The sequence below is a fragment of the Pristiophorus japonicus genome, chromosome 17 (genome assembly GCF_044704955.1).
Source record: "Pristiophorus japonicus isolate sPriJap1 chromosome 17, sPriJap1.hap1, whole genome shotgun sequence".
In the NCBI taxonomy this organism is placed as follows: Eukaryota; Metazoa; Chordata; class Chondrichthyes; family Pristiophoridae; genus Pristiophorus; species Pristiophorus japonicus.
Genome location: NC_091993.1, coordinates 9,628,390 through 9,648,268, shown reverse-complemented (window position 1 = coordinate 9,648,268; position 19,879 = coordinate 9,628,390). Strand labels below are relative to the sequence as shown.

At 41.9% G+C, this 19,879-nt stretch overlaps 2 protein-coding genes across 2 annotated transcripts in view; one reads left to right on the top strand and one right to left on the bottom strand.

The window, feature by feature from the left end:
* The window catches only part of LOC139228115 (protogenin-like), a 111,121-nt gene that overhangs the window by 8,484 nt on the left and 82,758 nt on the right, over positions 1-19,879 (top strand). The window lies entirely within an intron of this gene.
* LOC139228116 (large ribosomal subunit protein eL39-like) lies at positions 16,600-16,773 on the bottom strand. Its single transcript, XM_070859304.1, has one exon. It carries the CDS (start codon positions 16,753-16,755, stop codon positions 16,600-16,602), a length of 156 nt encoding a protein of 51 aa, XP_070715405.1. The 5' UTR covers positions 16,756-16,773.

Genomic DNA, 19,879 nt, shown 5'->3' with positions numbered 1-19,879 from the left:
GTACCTCCTGACCGCATTGCCACCTTTTCTTGTTGTTCAGCATCCTGCCAAAAATTCCCTGTGTGACTAAGTGTCTAAATTGTAGTGCTTTATTGCAAGACAACTCGCTGAAGCGCAGGATAGTTCTGGTCCTGCAATTGTTTTACACTCTAATACTCCAAGGGGCCAGTGAAAAGAATTCATTCTGCTCCCTTTGTCTGCTCTGATTATCCGAAATAAAAGGGATCTTTTTTTCTTTGGTTCTGTTTGTGCAGGGATTCCAAGGTCTCCATAATTTAACAGCTGGACCTATTGATTACTTGCAGGACAATCAAGGTGATGATTAAAGAGGAACTGAAAAAAAACCTAGTCGTAGGAATTGGGACACAAATGACCTTTTTAAAAATTTAGGAGAGACCATGTTTGAAGTAAAACTCAGTTACTTTACATTTCACGTCAATTTTTTTTCTTGTAAAAAGTTTGACATTTGAATGGCACTTGTGTTGCTTCTCCCCACCCCCCCCCCCCCCAAGCTTAAATCTGTTTCCCAAATTGCTCAGCCCCTTGAATGTGTAAGAAGGGAATTTTTGACACATCCATGCTATTGTAACATAGGATAAAGAAAGCAGTTGCCTAGTCCCCAGTGTGTAGAAGGGATTTTCAACACAGAAGCATTCAACACTGGGTAATCCTGGATTCTCCCCGAAGGAGCTGCTTATGCAGCATATCCTAATGGTTTTTTGTTTCATCTGCATATTTGCTGCAGCCCAGAACCTCATCCATTCACTGGTGTAATCAAATTTCCTTTTACCGTGTTGTGAAAGATGGCCTTTTTAAACTCAATTTGAAGGGCTTAAGAACTATGTAGAAAACATATGCTCGTTTTAACTAAACTTTCATTTGATTGTTTATCAGGGTGTTTGAACTTTACATTTTATTTTACATTCTTTCTCGAAAGAAAACAAATGATCAAATTTGTGCATATCTATCTTGTATCTTATTGTATCAGTATACTAAGTTTATACTAGCCCCATACCTTTTATTGGAAAAGCTATGTTCCTTTTTTTCCCCTCTGCTGAAGGTGCATTCTCAGGCTGGGGTACTGTTCCACACATGTTGGATGCTCTACATTACCTAGCCCAAGTGACCATTTTTTTGTGCCTGTACAATGAATGCTTGTAGGCTATTTGACTATGGGATATAACTGCCGAGCCTGATCCAGTCATTGGATTGTGGTCAAGAGCACTAATCGTAGCTGATCCTTTTTTGTTCTTCCCCCATCCTCTTTCCCCAATTTACGGTCCCTGAGGAAATTGTTATGTCCCGACTGTTGCCCAGCCTGAAATCAGTTCACTCGGCACAGACCGGGAATGGAACATTTGACACTTGACTCCCTCGATGGCTTAGTGGTTATGTGCTTGGGGTCTGAACTGTTCCCTGGATGATATCTTGAGCTGAACAACAATAACTTGTATTTATATGTAGTGAAACATTCCAAGGCGCATCACAGGACTATTATGAAATTAACAAAATTGACACCGAGCCGCAGAAGTAGAAATTAGTGCAGGTGACCAAAAGCTTGGTCAAAGAGGTAGGTTTTAAGGAGAGTCTTGAAGGAGGAAAGAGAGGCGGAGAGGTTTAGGCCGGGAGGGCCTAGGCAACAGAAGGCACAGCCACCAATGGTTGAGTTACCTTAATCGGATGCTCAAGAGGGAAGAATTAGAAGAGCGCAGACATATCGGGGTGGCGTGGGGGGGGGGGGGGGTTGTGGGGCTGGTGGACATTATAGAGATAGGGAGGGGTGAGGCCATGGAGGGATTTGAAACTAAGGATGAGCATTTTGAAATCGAGGCGCTGCTTAACTGGAAGCCAGTGTCTGTCAGGGTGATGGGTGAGCGACTTGGTGTGATTTAGGACACGGTCAGCCGAGTTTTGGATCACCTCTAGTTTACGTAGGGTAGACTGCGGGAGGCCAGCCAGGAGTGTGTTGGAATAGTCAAGTCTAGAGGTAACAAGGACATGGTTGAGGGTTTCAGCAGCGGATGAGCTGAGGCAAGGGTGGAGACGGGCGATGTTACGGAGGTGGAAATAGCCGGTCTTAGTTATGCTGCAGATGTTTGGCTGGAAACTTATTTCAGGGTCAAATGTTGCGAAGAGTCTGGTTCAGCCTCAGATAGAAGTTGGGGAGAGGGATGGACTTGAGCAAGTAACATGAACCATATGCTGAGATTGAATGTATTCCAATATGTTCCATTTAGACTGAGGAGATCCAACTCTCCCAGTGACCTGTCTCCCATACAGACTAAGCAGGTCCCACATTTGACACTCGTTCTGAGATGCTTTAATGGAGCCCAGTCAGGAGGCAGCAGGGACTGCTACAGTTGACTTATCTAGGTTAGGGAAGGGTAAAGCAGCCAGGGTTTCCATTCCTGATCAATACCTAGCAACTCTTGCTGGAAGTGTATATGTGGATGGCACTGCTATGATCCCCTGAATCAAACAGTTTGGCGACACATTGTCTAGGATCATGAATGAAAAATGGCCATTCGGATGAGATACTAGAGGGTGTCCTCCAGCTGTGATGCTGTATCCCAGAAAAGAATTACTTCAGAAGAAAGGGGAGAAAATAGAGGGGGAACATTATAAGGCGATGAAAGTTGAAGGTATATTCCTAATTTTAAGTATAACCTAACTTTCTTAAATGATCCATTATTTGCCAGAAAGTAGGGATTTACTTGTAAGTCGATGTACCTGGAATTGCTTGTTGTATTAGCATCTCGCAGTCATGGTGCCAGATTTCAAAATGATTATAAAGTGATTTATGCTTTGGGTATTATTGTTTCTTGTGTGCACAGACTGTTCCGGAAGCAGTATATTGGGTCTGAAAACATTTTTTAAAAGTTGGGGATTGGTAGCTTGCATTAGTCTAGAATATATCTTCCGTAGAATGCACTGAAGTAACATGTATGGATTATTGCATGATACATTCTGGGCTGGTAGATATGCACACCCTACAATTAAGAACCCCCACTTTTTCAGTGTATACTTACTGCATTATCATCATAAGCAGTTCGTCGAAATTGAGGAAGACTTGCTTCCACTCAAAGTGAGTTCTTGGGTGACAATACGGGAATTACAGTCTCTGTCACAGGTGGGACAGACAGTGGTTGAGGGAAAGGGTGGGTGGGGAGTCTGGTTTGCCACATGCTCCTTCCGCTGTCTGCGCTTGCTTTCTGCATGCTCTCGACGATGAGACTCCAGGTGCTCAACGCCCTCCCGGATGCTCTTCCTCAACTTAAGGCGGTCTTGGGCCAGGGATTCCAAGGTGTCGGTGGGGATGTTGCACCTTATTAAGGAGGCTTTGAGGGTGTCCTTGAAACGTTTCCTCTGCCCACCTGGGGATCGCTTGCCGTGTAGGAGTTCCGAGTAGAGCGCTTGCTTTGGGAGCCTTGTGTCGGGCATGCGGACAATGTGGCCTGCCCAACGGAGCTGGTCGAGTGTGGTCAGTGCTTTGTCCTGATCGAGAACACTGATGTTGGTGCGTCTGTCCTCCCAGGGGATTTACAGGATCTTGCGGAGACATCGTTGATGGTATTTCTCCAGCGATTTGAGATGTCTGCTGTATATGGTCCACTGCACTTACTGCATTGCAGTGATGTTATCTATGTGGGCATTTTAGGGGCACAATGTCCAGAACTTTATTTGACTTTCATTACAAAGTGCCAGTGGATGCGAGTCTGATCATTTCTTACCCATTTCAACCAGCTCGAGCAAATTGGGAGAAATGCACTTTGGAAATGGATTTTTGATGATCTGAGCTGGTTCTAGAAGAGAAAGAGAGAAAGACTTGGATTTATATAGCACCATTCACGACCACTGGATGTGTCTCAGCGCTTTACAGCCAATGAAGTACTTTTGTAGTGTAGTCACTGTTGTAATGTGGGAAACGCAGCAGCAAACTTGCGCACAGCAAACTCCCACAAACAACAATGTGATAATGACCAGATAATCTGTTTTTGTTGCATTGATTGAGGGATAAATATTGGTCAAGACTCTGGGGATAACTCCCATGCTCTTCTTAGAAATAGTGCCATGGGATCTTTTACATCCACCTGAGAGAGCAGATGGGGCCTCGGTTTAATGTCTCATCTGAAAGACAGTACCTCCGAAGGTGTAGCACTCCCTCAGCACTGCACTGGAGTGTTAGCCTAGATTTTTGTGCTCAAGTCTCTGGAGTGGAACTTGAACCTACGTCCTTGTGACTCAGAGGTGGGTGTGCTACCCACTGAACCACAGCTGACAGAGCTAAGATGGATGGCATTGTGGGTTATGACATGTGGTTTGAAATAAATCCCAACTTGGGATTAATGCACGCTGTCTGTCAAGCTGCAAGAGTTGCACATGAAATGAGATTGGGGCAGTTGCAACCCAGTTTATTGTGGAGGCTGGTACACAACTCAAAACTGTTCACATTTTGGTATAACTTGGCAGTAAAATTGACATTCTTAATTTGGGAGACCTTATGAATGGGGGAAATTGGAAAACCTTCTGTGATTCAGAAGGGTCCAATCTGCCAGTGCACCCATTGAGGTAGAGTCGCCAGAACTGTAATCTGCACCTAGTATCTAAATGGGTCTACTTTCATAGTGATGCTGCTTATCTCGATGGGCACAACATTCATTAAAAAGTGCAATGGATTAGATTTCTGCCCATTCATTGTCAAAGGGCTTTAGCGTATCTTGTTTTGATGGTAGATTGCGAAGAATGTCTTGTTCAGGAGCACTTGTTGAAGTCATTTCACGTTGGAGTTGTTTGGGGATTGGTAACTGTAAAGATTGCAAGAATGCCTATGAGAAGTGATGAGTTTGCTTATGTTGGAGAAGCTAGATTGTTGTGTTATAAAGCGCTGCCAGGTTGGGAACTTGTCTCATTATGTCACTGCACAAATGGAGGTCTCCTAATTGCTCACAACTCCTTAGAAAAGCTTCCAACTACATCTAGTTCTGCTGTAGCCCAATTTCGGTCAGGTTGAGGCAGAAGCAACCCAGGTCAGTTTGATGTGTAGTTTTGGAAGGGCCGGGAAGAAAGTACAAAATAAAAGCACTTTCTTGCTGTGTTTAATTAAGTACTTTGTCTCATTAGATGGTTGTAATTTGTGATCTGTTGTGTGGAATTGGAATTGAATTTGATCATTTGTTCTGCTCTGACATGTGACCTGCTCCAGTCGGTGCTAATGGAGGTGCCATGTTATGCAAGAGGGCAGTAAAATGATGGTTGCTTTTAATCAAATAGTTGACACAAGTTGAATAATTGTAACTCTGAACTGGTTTGAAACTGGCAGCGTGAGGTGCTGCTTGATTTTTTTTGGGGGTGGGGGGGCGACAGTTTTACAAAGCAGAGTAAACAAATTGCTGCTGTGTATGTGATGTATTTTAATTCAAGGCAGCTGTGTGTATGAGTTGCAAACCGAATTAGCAGCTGCCGTGTAAATGGGATATTAGATTAAACGTGAAGATGAGCCAGCAGCACCTGCTTATTGTGGTAACAAATCCGATTGATTTTCTTTTGGACAGTAGGGTGCTTATTGGAAGATACCAACACCCCCCCCCGCCTCACACACAGTTGTTTGTGGGGAGGAGAGATGACGGAGCAAAACATGCTTGCTAACCACAACCACATTTTCCCCTGTTAGTTTTTATTGATCTGTTGCTTGATGTCCTCTTGCATGATTGTAGTGTTAGGTATACGTGGCTTACATGGAACATGTTGTCTAGAAAAATAGCTGATATCGGTCGTTCTTTATAGAATCAACAATCTACCATTTACCAGTTTAGTTAGGCTTGTAGCAGTTTGGGGTTTTTTTTTCTTGGCAATTTTAAGCAGCTGTGCCTGTACAGTTCTTCATAACCTGCGTCCCTCTGGTTCTCTAAATTGCAGTTGCCGATTTCAGGATTTGCAAATATTATCATGAGGTTTGAAAAGGTGAGCACCCAGACAGGCCTTGTCCTGGAACAGGAGGGCATGCCCCACTTTCAGCACCACGCTGCTGTTCTGCCTCAGTTTTAAAAGAGCAGCCTTTACATAGAATAAACTGCACGGAAACGGGCCATTTGGCCTAACCAGTCCATGCCGTACACCCCTCGCACTCCTCCCACCCTTATCTAACTCGCACAGCATACCTTTACTTCACCAGTGTTACATTTTTTCCATGCCAGTAGAAACTGGATTGAAATTGCTCAAATAATTTCATATTTGACCACGTAGCCACCAGACAAAGGGAGATCTTCGTTGCATTGCATTTGAACCCACGTCACAAATGTAATAAGTAGGGGAATACCTACAGCGCAACCTTACCCTCTGCCCCCCCTTCCCATGTAGGTCAATGAGTGGCTCAGCAAACGTCTGCTGTGGATCCTCAGTAAATGGTACTGAAGTTTTTTTGGCTTGCCCACCTCTGTTTTAGCATTGAGACCCAGAAAGGATGCTGATTGGTGTTATTTCTGTCGAGCTGTTCATTGACTCCTGTAGGTGCATCATCTTGTTTAAAAAGGTGGGGGGAGGGAGAGGTTCAGCTGGGGTGAGGGAGTGCAGCAGTTGACCTTTTTTTCAACCTAACCGGGAGGAGGGGTTACCCTTTAATATAAAGATATCCCCCTCCCCTCCCTCCGCCAGTAAAGTTTGTTTTTAAAGAGATGCATTCTTTAAAATCACTTGCAGTGTTTAATGTGGAAATATTAAGATTGTCATTTTAAAAAAAAATGGATTTGTTTTGAGATATTATCGAAACCATTTTCCAGCATGGTTCTGGCTCTGAATATTTTGGTATCCTGCAGAAAAGTCTTCACTTTGCCTTTGAGCATAACAATGCACTGCCTGAAGGGAGATTAACGTTGACTATTCAAAACAGTGTCATTTACAAATGGTTTTTCACAAGTTTTTAAGAAATGTAAAAAAAGAAGCCAGGTTCGCACAATATATCCAGAAAGAAAATTAACTCTGGAGATGCTGAAATATCCAGTTTTAAGCTTTTGAGGGAGAAGGACTGTTTATAGAACTTTCTTGTGTGTGGTGTGTGTGTGTAATGTGCTTAGAACGGCAAATTATTCTGACTTAATTGGATTTTATATATAATGGAATAATGCTAAATCAATTAAATGAACAGGGACTCGTATCGCTGAAGCTGTGCTATCACCAGCTGGTATGAGTTCAGCTCAAAAAGTCGTATTCATTGTGAATAATGTATGTAAAAAAAAACCTACACGAGTGGCTGAATGCTGTGCTGACCACTGGTTTAGTCCATAGTTGTATTACATTAGCTGACAGTTACAGTCCTGTAGTTGCACTCATTATCTTGGATTAGGGAGGGGAGTTAGATAGGGTCCGTGCCCCTCCCCCCTGAGTGGATTGGATGTGGCTCTAAAAGCCTCCTGGCAAATACACTTGCTGGACAGACTTTCACATAAAGGAAGGCAATTTGGGCAAGATACCAGAGGGCTGATGGTACCTATACGAATGTGCCAGAGCACAATTCAGTGCTTAAAAGACAGGAGAAGGGAAGATTGAAATCTCATTTGAGGAGTGGGTTGATTTTTTTGTAATCCAGCCTGTACTAAACAGTGAGGCAACATATGGGACCTTTCACCTCCTAGGCCTGGATTTGCATCTAGCCTAGACTAATTGGATGAAAGTCTCCTGCCTCTGATGGCCAAAAATGGTCAGTCAAATGAGTTTGGGCAGTGTGAACCCAGCTTCTATAGGTGCAAGCCTATAACACGTAACTGCCCAGTTTATGCTTGTGTGACTGAAGATTTACTGCTCAATTTACCCCAGAGGCCGAGAAAGTGGGTAGACTAGGAAATGGACATTTCAACTGATGCAATAAAGATAATCTAGTTAGACTGTGTTAAGCAGTTTACCCTCCATATAAGCTTGCTGTATCTGACTTGGGAGTCCTTGATATTAAACCCATTATATTAAAGAGTGAACCATACTCATTTTTATCAGTAATGACAACATGTCCTGGCCAATATTTATCCCTCAATCATCATAACAAAAACAGATTGTCTGATCATTATCACATTGCTGTTTGTGGGAGCTTGCTGTGCACAAATTGGTTGCCGTGTTTCCTCCATTACAACAGCGACTACACTTCAAAAAATACTTCATTAGCTGTAAAGTGCTATGAGACGTCTGGTGGTCGTGAAAGGCGCTATATAAATGCGAGTCTTTCTGACAATGAAAACGAGAATCAAGTGATATCTGATGCCACCGCGTTGCTCCCTTGTTCCATCAATGAGCAGATTCGAACTAAACTATACTGGCAATGTCTGTTCATTTTGGGGGAGATCCAATCTGACTCATCGTGATTTATCAGCATTATTAGCTCACCAAGTGACTTGGTGGTGCCCTCCAATGAATTATATTGATATATTGTTCAGACTTTCTCCCCTTGTTGATTTGCTAAAAAAAGGTTTAAAAAAGAATCTGATGCATTTTAGCGTGTGTTTTGTCATATGGCAATCTATTTCCTATAGCAGTCTTCATTTGAATAGAAAAGGTAGCCAGCAGGATACCCAAGAATTAAAATTTAGTAGCCTGGCTAAATTTTTCATAGCCTTGGGCTATCAGGTTACTGTGAATTTCAGTTATTGACATTTAATCAGTGTAACCTTTTGCCCTCACCAGGAAAAATTGCTTCCGTTCAGAATGCTGACATTTTGGCAAAAAATGGGAGACATCTGAAGATGTGGGGTGGGGGGGGGGTAAAAAGGGTATTAATTATGGCAACAACTGTATGTTGCCCAAAATCACCACCACTTTTGAGTACTGCATAACATTGACTTAACAGACAAATAATTTGAGTTACTGTACCCGTTTTAAAATTGTGGTTTTCGCTCAGAAAACGCTCTCCATTGTTGGCCTAATAAGTGTAACATAGCCCCGAGGCTAAAACTTGTGTTATCACTGCCTCACTTCAATAGCAGTCATTGAGTTTATCTACACAATGACAGGCATTCATCATTTTATGTATAAAGCTTGTGTATGTCATTCAGCCATGGGCAAAAACTGGAAACGTCAAGCTTTGTTAAATCATTCATCGGACTATCGAGCTGCTTTTTAGTGATCGGCTTCCTGCATATTGGAATCTGGCTACTAATGAATTCAAAGAAAAAATATTAATGAAGTGGCAACTTTGTTTGTTTGGTTCTAAACATGCAAAGCATTAAATTACTTCAAAGCACTGATTAAATGCAAAGGCTGTGCTCGGAGTGTTTGATGAATGAGAGCAGGAGGACACAGTGCTAATGAAAGTTATCGTATTCTATTCTGTTTCATAGTGAGTAACAATGAAGCCCGACTTCTGCCATTATTTAAAGTGACACTCTGTTCCTGATCTGGCTGCAATTACAGCGGTCCTTCTATATTAAGGTGCATGTTGTACAAAAATCTATCTTAAAATTATATTAACCACAATTAATGTCAATTAGGGCAGAAATGTGGATCTCATGATGTGAATTATTTTGACTAAATTGGTCTCCACTTTGGAAATTTAAAAGTCCTGTCTCCAGTTTTCTACTCATGAAACCATCCCATGGGCTCTGCCTGTCCCCTGGTACCTCTTCCAATGGGCATTCCTTATGTATGACCTGGGAGGCCATTCGACTGACATCTCGTGTGATTCTGATCCCATTCTCGTGCAATATCTCCCCACGTGCATTTTTGTCACCGGACAACAATCAGGAGAGGCAACTCTTCTCTTTTTCTCTCACTCTTCCCCGCCCCCAGCAATCCCTTCCCCAGGGTCGCTGCCTACTACTGCCTTGGGTCTGATCACCAAACAAACTCGTCGGGGACAGGCTGACTTTCTGGTTCACAAAGCTCAGTTCTACATCTGGGAAGCTCTTTGGAAAAATATTTGAAAACTAACTGAAGCATGTGTTCTGATGCATTGTCCTCTGATCTCAGACATATGACATGAAAAGTAATATCATTTATTTAACACTTTTTTTGAAACAAGTATGGTCATCTTCATTTAATTTTGGTGTTTTTGTTGAGATTTGCGATCTGCATGTCTGCAGATTGGGGCTGAGGATGTTGATATACAAGCTGGAAAATATGACTCAGAACGTTTCAGGCAAAATGTAATAGACAATAGACAGCTGAGAGCAAGGTTTCTATTTTGCTAAAGACAATGTTTCATTCTGTAATTGATCTGGCTATTAAAGCTGAATGTAGTCTAAACCTTATAAACCAATCCTTATTGCACCTCTGATGCAATACTGTAGAACTGACTGTATTCCTTTGGTTTGCAGACAACTGTTTCTGTACCATAATGGGTGTGAGGGAATAACCTGTGAGTAGGCAGAATCTAAAAGTGCGCACTGATAAATGTCCCAAAGATCATTTTCCCTTGTGTTTTCGACAAAATAAAATGTCCTTGGTTTGAAAGGTACCACGTTTTTAAAAAGAAAATAAAAATAAAAAATAAAAATTCTGGACAAAAGAGCTGCAGGAAAGTCAGTCCCTTCCCCCTGTGGCAAAGCAGTGACATCTTAAAATGATGGCATGGTCAGCACAATAACCTGAAAACTTAGACACTGCCACAAAGCCTTTGCAGGGGCTACCCAATGACCCCTGGGTTCTGGGCCCAGGCTATTCATAGGAGAATTGGCTTTGTTATCTTTCGGCAGTGGTCAGTGAACTCTAGCAGGCTTTGCTAACCACCCTAGCAACAAACGATCGCCTGCATCTATCTGATTAATTTAGTTCTTTCTACTAGCACATTCATTCCTTCAAGTACATTTTTTGAAGGAATCTATTTTTGAGAAACATTCATTTAAAAGTAAGAAAAGGGGATTCTGCTTGATTTTGAGTGGCTTGATTTTGCGAACAAATTAAAGTTTTAAAAATGAGCAGCTTTATTATTATCTCGCCCCGAATCTTAAAAACATAGATGTTTTGGCAGAAGTCTTTAATGGGGGGGGGGGGGGGGGGAGAAATTCTTCCTTCTGGGGCACTTATGTGGTGATTTTAGCTGTATTGGTAGTTAAGGTCAGACAGGGTTTGGACAGAGACTAGCAAAAGAAAAGTTCACAAGTTCTGCCTGAACCTACGTCAGGAGTATGTGTGTTCTCTGCTGCTTATTTGCCACTCTCCATTTCCCTTGATCACAGCATGCAGTAGGTTTATGGCTATTTGCATATGAAGTGACAAAGTGACCCTTTTGAGCCAGCTGATTTGTGGAAGATCAGCCTGCATTCCACCGCAAAATGAACTCGGCTGGAGTCAGAAAGAGGAGGTATCCTGAGCTTCTGCAGTGGTGTGCTGGACTTTAGATTGTGCTGTTCATAAAGAAAGCAGGGTGCCAAGAGTCAGTATTCTGGTCTCTGTCCACTGCGGAATTTGTTCAAATCTGTTTTGTCGTGCCGATATGTAATGGAAAAGGGTGTCAAAGTACTGGACTGCCCCTCTGACTATTAGCTTTCTCAAATCAACTGATTCAAATAAAGGTGCTAAGAGAATAACCATTGACATGAACTAAAATATACAGACATCACAAGTACTGAGTGTATTATGTGAATATTTAAAAAAAAGACTGACATCTATGACTTAACATGTTGATAGGAGTTGAGCGCTATCATTAAAAAATCATGACTCCTGTCTAGCCCTTGTCTAAAGCAATTTGTATGATTTTTTAAAAAACTCGCAGTAGTTTAAAAATGTCATTGTTGTATTTTACAGCAACCCGTATTTTATTTTTTTTAATCTAATTTGCCAACTCCTCAATAACATCATGACTAAATGCACCATTTGGCATGTTACTGAGCGAGCAGGCGCTAGATTAAACCCTTGGTCTATGCTGACTTTGTCGATCTAAGCTGAGGTACCTGTGGGACATCAAAGTTGTCCTCCATGTTCCCCAGGTAAAAAGAAAGACTTGCATTTATATAGCGCCTTTCACGACCACCGGACGTCTCAAATATTTTTACAGCTAATGAAGTACTTTTGGAGTGTAGTCACTGTTGTAATGTGGGGGGGGGGGGGGGGGAGAGTGGAATCTACCACATTTCTTGTTCTTCGGTAACTTAAACTGTTAGAAAATGTAAGATATCCAGTGATTCTTTCAGGTTTAAAAAAAAAAAAATTGCCTCATCATTGTAGCCTGTAGCTAATTCTGATCTTTTACATGGATGTTATAATCTTGTGTGTGGGTGAGGTCAGCACTGGGCTCCCATCATCGAGTTACTGACTGACATTCACTGTCTCTGATCACATGAAGAATGGCCACATGGACAAAGTACTGCAGGACCATATCGAACTTGAGTTACCATCTTCAGGGGATGAGGAACATTTATCAAGGCCACTGCTTGTATTTTTTTTTACAGGAAAAATTGCAGAATGTAGTCACCAAAACACCAGTAAAAGTCCAGACAGAATTTGACTTATTCAATGAATAAAAACTTAAAGACCTGAATTATTAATCACAGGATGCATTACTTTAAAAAAACTCGCAGTAGTTTAAAAATGTCATTGTTGTATTTTACAGCAACCCGTATTTTATTTTTTTTAATCTAATTTGCCAACTCCTCAATAACATCATGACTAAATGCACCATTTGGCATGTTACTGAGCGAGCAGGCGCTAGATTAAACCCTTGGTCTATGCTGACTTTGTCGATCTAAGCTGAGGTACCACCTAAAACAGTGGTAAGACTCCCATGTAATAAAAATACAATTTGACTTTTAGTTAACAAAAGCCAATTATACTGAATATATAAATTGCTTAACCTAAATCTTGTGAGAAAATGCTGTACACCGTCCGATGATTCTTTCAGTTAAAAACATCTTTGATTTATGATTAAAGCCAGATTATGAAACCTTATAATCTTCTAAGTGGATGTTGGCCAAGTATATACTTACTCTACATGGTCATTACATTGCACTTCACAGTTTTTCTTTAGAAACTCATGTTGAATGATCACAGATGTGGTTTCTTGTAGCATTGATGAAGCTGATGTTTTGCTTAGTGTCCAAACTAATGCTGATGTATTTTATTGATCTTCACAGATGGTAGATAAGCAACTTGCCATTCCCCCCCCCCCACAACCTTTGTTAAGCCTGAATAAACCACAATGGCACTATGTGCTACTTGTTCACTGGTTTAGAAATGGACAGTTGTCAATGATTTGCTACTTTTCTTTCAATTGAGTCACACTTGCTGGATGTAACTTGTCTTGAGTATTTTTTGAAAAAGTTGCTATTGAGCACGCGCATTGTATGAATTTTTAAAAAAATGCAGGCATTCACTGTCGAATTAAATTGCTTATTTTGAGGATCCCATTTCCTGCCACTTGCTTATCCAATTGGTTTCCATTTTGCAGGGGGGCTGACATATTGCTGCTGAGAACACTGGTTTTGGGTTTAAGGAATAATCCATCAGCAGTGTCATTTGTCAGCTCTGAAGTGCTGTGGCAGCAGATAGTTTCATTCTCTCTGATGTAGGTTTCACTCGAGCACAACTTATGAGCTGCTGAAGAAAGAGACGCTGGCTTTTCCTTCCAGTGGACCTAATGAGCTTTAAAAGGCAGATCCAACCAGTTAACCTCCTGCCTTTGTTTGAGTGAACATGACAAGCAGCCCGAGATGAAATATGATCTGCAATAAGTTCTTTCCCTGCAACGTTTTTGACTGTGCAGTGCTTTATTTTGGCTTATTTAAGGTGTTCATCAATAATGACTGGAGCTGATTTACAGTGTGGCTCAAAAACATTTTACAGTTCTGGTTACAGGACAACAGTGAGAGGTCCTGTTCGAATATCTTCTGGGTTAATTTTGCCAACTTCCTCTGCCAATGTTTTTCCTTCCCCACTTTCCTGGGGTATGGTTCTACAATGGCCCTTATTGGCGATCGTTGACAGGCTTTTAACGCACCCAATATACAAGTGCACTTCCCGCAGTAGTTGTTGGATAGCAACGGGGAGTAGAACTCACAGGCCTGTTTTCCTATCTCTAATCTCCCGTAGCCCTTGCTCTCTACTCCTAGATTAGCTAACCGCACACTGGGGATTAGATGGTAATTTTTTTTTTAAACTGCTTTCCAGCAAGTTGGTTGATGAATAACTATAGATAGTGGGAGTTTTGTTTGTACCTGAGTTAGAGAAAAAGTGAACACAAAGACTGGGTATGTTCGCCATTGTCATCTAACATTTTGCAATCATGAGACAGTGGGCAACGTGATGAATTTCCTATTTTTGATTCACTCAGGTGTAAGCAACTAGTTGAAAGTGATAATTACTAACCACTAAACGGACTTGAATTGAAATGCATTTTACATTGGGTAAGTTCATTGTGCTGCCCTCAAATTCTGAGCAAAACTCCAGTTTCTGTGTGACTGTTTTCCAATATACGCACACTCAAAATTCAGCGGGTTTACTGGTTCAGCCACGTTCCTAAATGAAGATTGAGGATGCTGACTAGAGCAGTTTGCTTATGAATGATGCAAACCTCCACTTTGTTGGCTACTTTAGTGGTTCTGCCATTAATGAGGATGTTGTGTAATATAATCCAGCAGTTGATGCATTAAAAATCTGGTCTAATTTATCCAATCTGACAGTGAGAATGAGAATCTATTTGCCTGACTGAGTTAGAACCTCGAAGAAAAATTATTTCCCATCACGACAGAAGTTACAGGAGAAAAAGTTGATCATAGAATCCTACAGCACAGAAGGAGGACATTTGGCCCATTGTGTCCGCTGGTTTAGGTCAGCATGATTTGCAAACAAATGATGTTGGCCAATATCATTCTTTTTATTGGATTTGAAAAATAAGTTGTGGATCACATTTGAGACACAATTGATTAATCTAAATTCTGGAAGAGCCTCTCCAAATAACACAGGGGGTGGGGGTGAGAGGAATTTGTAGAGCTGTGGGGAAAGGGCAAGGGAATAGGACTAATTGGATAATTCTTTCAAAGAGCCAGCACAGGCACGATAGGCCAAATGCCCTCCTTCTGTGCTGTACAATTCTATGATTCAATGAAAGTTGAAGTTCAAAATTTAATGAGCTCCAGTTCTTTATGTTCCTCTTCATAAAATGCAGTCTAAAAACATTTATTGCACATAAAATGCCATTTTTTTCCTTTCTTGTTCCTCTCTCCTCTGCTTCGAAAGGCACCAGCTCCATGCTGGAGTGCAATTTCAAGGGTTCCAAGTACTCTCTGCATTCTGCCCAGTATCAACAGACTCTTTGAATCCAGACGGCATGATGACTAAGGCAGATGTTAACCTCGCTCCGTGCCCAAAGATGCATTTCTAACACGCGTTGCTGGACAACAGTTAGGAGTTGGAGGCCTGGTTGAAATTTTCCACCCAACTCCGAGGCAGCGAAATCACTTGGTAGTGCCCTTATTTCTGCTCCAGTTGAGATTGCACTAAAGATTAGGGGCCCAAGTTTCCCCAGGAGTTCTGCCGTTTCTTTTGGAGCAACAAGATTTTTTTTTTGGAGTAACTTAAAAATCGCAATTCTCCCCATTTAATTTGCTCCAGTGCAAGTGTGTTAGGTTTCTTTTAGTTTAGTTTTTTTTTCAAAAGGGGGCATTACCAGCCACTTGCACCTGTTTTGGCCATTTAGGCAAGTTTAGCCAGCTAAAACTTACTCCAAACTAACTTAGGCCAGTGTATGAGGCCACTTGTGCCGCTCAGAAAAACCTTGCGGTGAATTAAGAAATCAGCGCAGGTAGCCTCCGAATGACAGTGTTATGATAGGAACGCTAGTTTTTTTAAAATCCCAAGCAGCGAGACTGGACAGGGTGTAGGTGTTATCAGCCTGATTAAATTGAGTATATTTTTCGTACAGATAGCTAGATGTTAAAGTGCTGGAAAATTTTTGAAGATACTTCCTTCCCCCCCGGCCCCGTAGCCCTCAGCACGGGAAGGCAGTGGCCGATCTGTGCGGCAGGCCACTCGGCCTGGGATAGGGGCGGCGAGCGCCGGCCCCTCCCACACAGCCTGCAGCACACACACTCAGATTCTGGGGGCGAGGAGCTACTGCGCATGCGCGCACACTCTAGCGCGCATGTGCAGAGGTCCCGGCACTGTTTTCAGCACCGGGACCTGGCTCTGCCCCCGAATCCAATTGCCAAGCTATGCCACCATGCAGGAGAGGCTGGGGAGCGGCCAAACTCGGGACAAAGATTTTTGTCGCCCTTGGAGTTCTACAAAAGCGGCGCACCCTCTGATGAGTGCGCCAGAAATCTGTACTGGCCAAATTTGGGCCCTCGGTACTGTAGTAGAACGTGGAATGGTGGACATTGAGCAGCTGAAATTTTTTAATTAAAAAAAAAAATGCCCCCTAAGTTTTCTTCCCTCCCCCCCCCCCCCCCAACTTTTTAATAAGTGACTTGTGCTCAAGTGTGATTGCACAAGTGTTTTTTTTTTAAACATCTCAATATTTATTTTCAGATAAGCACCTCAATATTTATTTCCCACAATAGAAGGCGTGAAACAGGAACAAGAATGCTGCGTGTTGCTCGAGATCTGCGCTTTCATTTGCTCTCTGGACAGGGGGCGCAGATCGGGAGAGATTGCCGATGATGGTGGTGTGCCAATGGTGATGTTCTGGCTTTACAAGCCCAGCTTGGTCCTTCTCCAGTGTCTCCTCTTGGGGTTGTACCTGATCTTGTTGCCCATCTTCATGCGGATCCATTGAGGGATCGGCCGGTTCTGCTTCATCTTCTTGGCGAGGAAGCGCTTGATCCTGAAAGTCTTGTGGGATGGCATGACTGCGGCTCCCACAACGGCGGATTGTTGCCCTCCAGTACCTTACCCAGGTGGCTATGCTTAGTGAGTTGAGAGAATGGCAACAAATTGTCTCAACCATGGAGCCATCACAGCTGAGTCTCGCCCAACATCCAGACACACAACACACAATTGCTGTCCAGCAGAGGTCACTGGGTTGTGACAAGGAGCAGGACATCTGCTGATTTTACCCCCCCCCCCCCCCCCCCCCCCCCCCCCCCACGCCCCCCCTAATTTGCCTGAGATCAGTTCACTCCGTGTAGACCAAGGATCAAACCTGGAATCTTCAAGATCTGAACGACACTGTATTCCATCACAGTTAACCAATTGCATGTTTTCCCTTCTCTTACTTTACATTTTCAGCTATGTGAGTTGCAATTTGTATTCTGTAGCTGCAGAAGGGACACTGTGTTGTTATCATGAACTGTATAGCCTGCTCTAAACTTCACATAAAAGTCATTCATGAAGATTAGATCAGAACTTTCCATATTGTTTCCTTAAGAATTTGAAATCCGCACCGTGGGATGATATATTGTGATAAATGTGCTATATAAATACAAGTTGTTCTAAGCTTATAACATGTTATTGTTTAGGATGAGATATCCTTCCACATACTCAAAACCTCCAGCATCCAAACAAAGAATTTCACCAATTGTAATTTCTGCATGGTGAGGTGGTTATTGGGAATTCAAGAAATATGTAGAATGCTAAGACTATTTCTTGATTTATAAATGCATCTTAAAATCTAACTAGCCAGTTTTCAACAAAATAAAACATTTTGGTCATCAAATGGTTAAGCCAGTTTAAAGAAAAAATGTTCAAACTGAAAAATAAATGTCAAAATGGGTTTGGTTTCTCTGGTTTACTAGAGATTCTTGTGTCTGCCTTATCGACTTTGAATTATAGATATATAAACACTTGAAAATCATACAGTGCTCATGTACTGTATGAACTGTTCCAACAATCACTTGCAGGCCCCGTTAAACAGAGCAGGCAGAGTAAAAGCACGTGCATTTTCTTGAATGAATGAACAGCAGCCACACAAGTAGAACTGCTTTGATGCAACCTAATGTGGCTTATTGGGTGTCATCCTGGCCATTTCCTGCTTTTCACAGCTTAGGAAAGAGCCAAGGGAATTCTTGATTAGTGCATTAGTTTTATTGCCCTCTTCTGTGGCAAGATATTAATGCGTATTTGATAGATGGGGTGAAGAAGGATGCAAACTGGAGCACGAGTCTAGACCTTCATTGTCGGAATTTGTGTGTCAAACTGTAGAAACGCTTGTGTCTCATGAATTGATATGTGAAGAATGTTAATTTGCATGCAAAACTGTCTTTTATGTGACAAGGGCAATATGCGATCCATCTTCCTTATCCAACTACAACTCGAGTTGACTTAAAGTTTATCCAGTTGCAACAGTCATTCCTAAATTATATCAACAACAACAACTTGTATTTATATAGCACCTTAAGAATAGTGAAATGTCCCAAGGCGCTTCACAGGAGTATTATGAGATTTAAAAAAAAAACATTTCTCTTGCATAAAAAAAAATTTCTGTTCATTTCTAATTTGTTATCAGAAGAGATAAGTGTTTCTTGTGGGTGTAGCTAGCTGACTTTTTTTGTGGGGGGGGGGGGGTGTTGAGAAGACAGTATTTTTCTTCAGGCTATTCCTTTTTGAGAGCTGTTGAAGCAAGAACCGCCAAGAAATGGGCAGGATGGCATACCACTATTGCGAGAAGAATAATGAAATTGCGTTTGACATCTCTGAAGAAAGCTTTGTTCTGTGCTGACCTGGCAGCTGACCTCTTGTTTACTCTGTTGCTTTGCTTAGTGTTTCAGCTTCTCCGGTTACAGAACAATTGAGCAAATTAGCAGTAGAGTTTCAATGGGGGAAAAATACTCCTGTTTTCTGTGTGAAAGTCTGAAGCGATACCTCTTGCTGTTTTCGAAGTGCGCAAGCATGAAAACAATCATAGAATTTTGTTCAGTAAAGCATTGGCTGGTTTACACAAGCGATTGGATAATTTAGGCAGTAAGGGGCTTCAGATGATGCTTTTCTGTGAAGAAAAGGAAGGGAAACCTGTGATATGCACAATGTGTCTTAAGAATCCCAGTGGAACTGGACCCCTGCTTGTGATTGATTGGCAGTTAGTTGGGAGCGAGGAAGCCTCATGTAATAAGGCCTGCAAAGCAACTCTGCCTTTGGTTTACTAAGCATTGCTTCAGCAAGGATTTGTAGAGGGCAGAGGTGATGGGGCAGGGGCAGCGGAAGGGGCAGATGGTTAAGTCCTCTTTCAGTGCACATGGAATTCTCCAAGCGATTACCTCTGAAAGGTTTCTGAAAAGTACTTCTGAAAACCATGCACATTTTAGGCTTCGAGCCAACACTGAAATTCAACAAAGTGAAATGCAGGAACAAAATCTTACCCACCAAGTCTGCGTTTAAATTTATTGCAATGCAGCCACATAAACCTAGCATTAACCCACCCCCACCCACAGCCCTCTTTCTATGTTAAAACTTGCAAGTGACACAAAATACTAGGTTAGGACTGAGGATTTTTAAGAAACAAAATGATGCAAATAGATGAGTAATGGTTAACTACAACACAGGAACGGTTATTGATGATTGAAATTTTTTTTTAAATGTACTTTGGAGCCTTCAGTAAGTATGTTTGATATATAGCAAACAAATGTATAAGTTTCTCATGCTGAACATGAACTGCAATTTATATTTTTAAAAGACAGGCAGAATGTCATATTAAACTAACTATTTGAATTCACTAAAGAAGAAATATGTTGTTGCAAATGGCTAACTTGTGTACAGGAAATTGCCCCCAAATAAAATAATTAATAAGTTGTTCCAGCTTCTAAACAATACAGTCATTACCACAAATGTTGGGTTCTGTGCCTTGCTGTGATATTTGGTGATTGTTAAGAGCACTTCTATCTTTCATTAGTGTGAATCTTCATCCTGTCTTGTATCTGTGAAGTTCTTCTGTAATAACATCCCTAGCCTCCCCTCGGGGCCTGCCTCGGGCCTGCGCTGATTTGATACCTGCCTGGTGAGAATGTCTTGTTGTGTAGCAGCAAGGAATTTCCTTTGA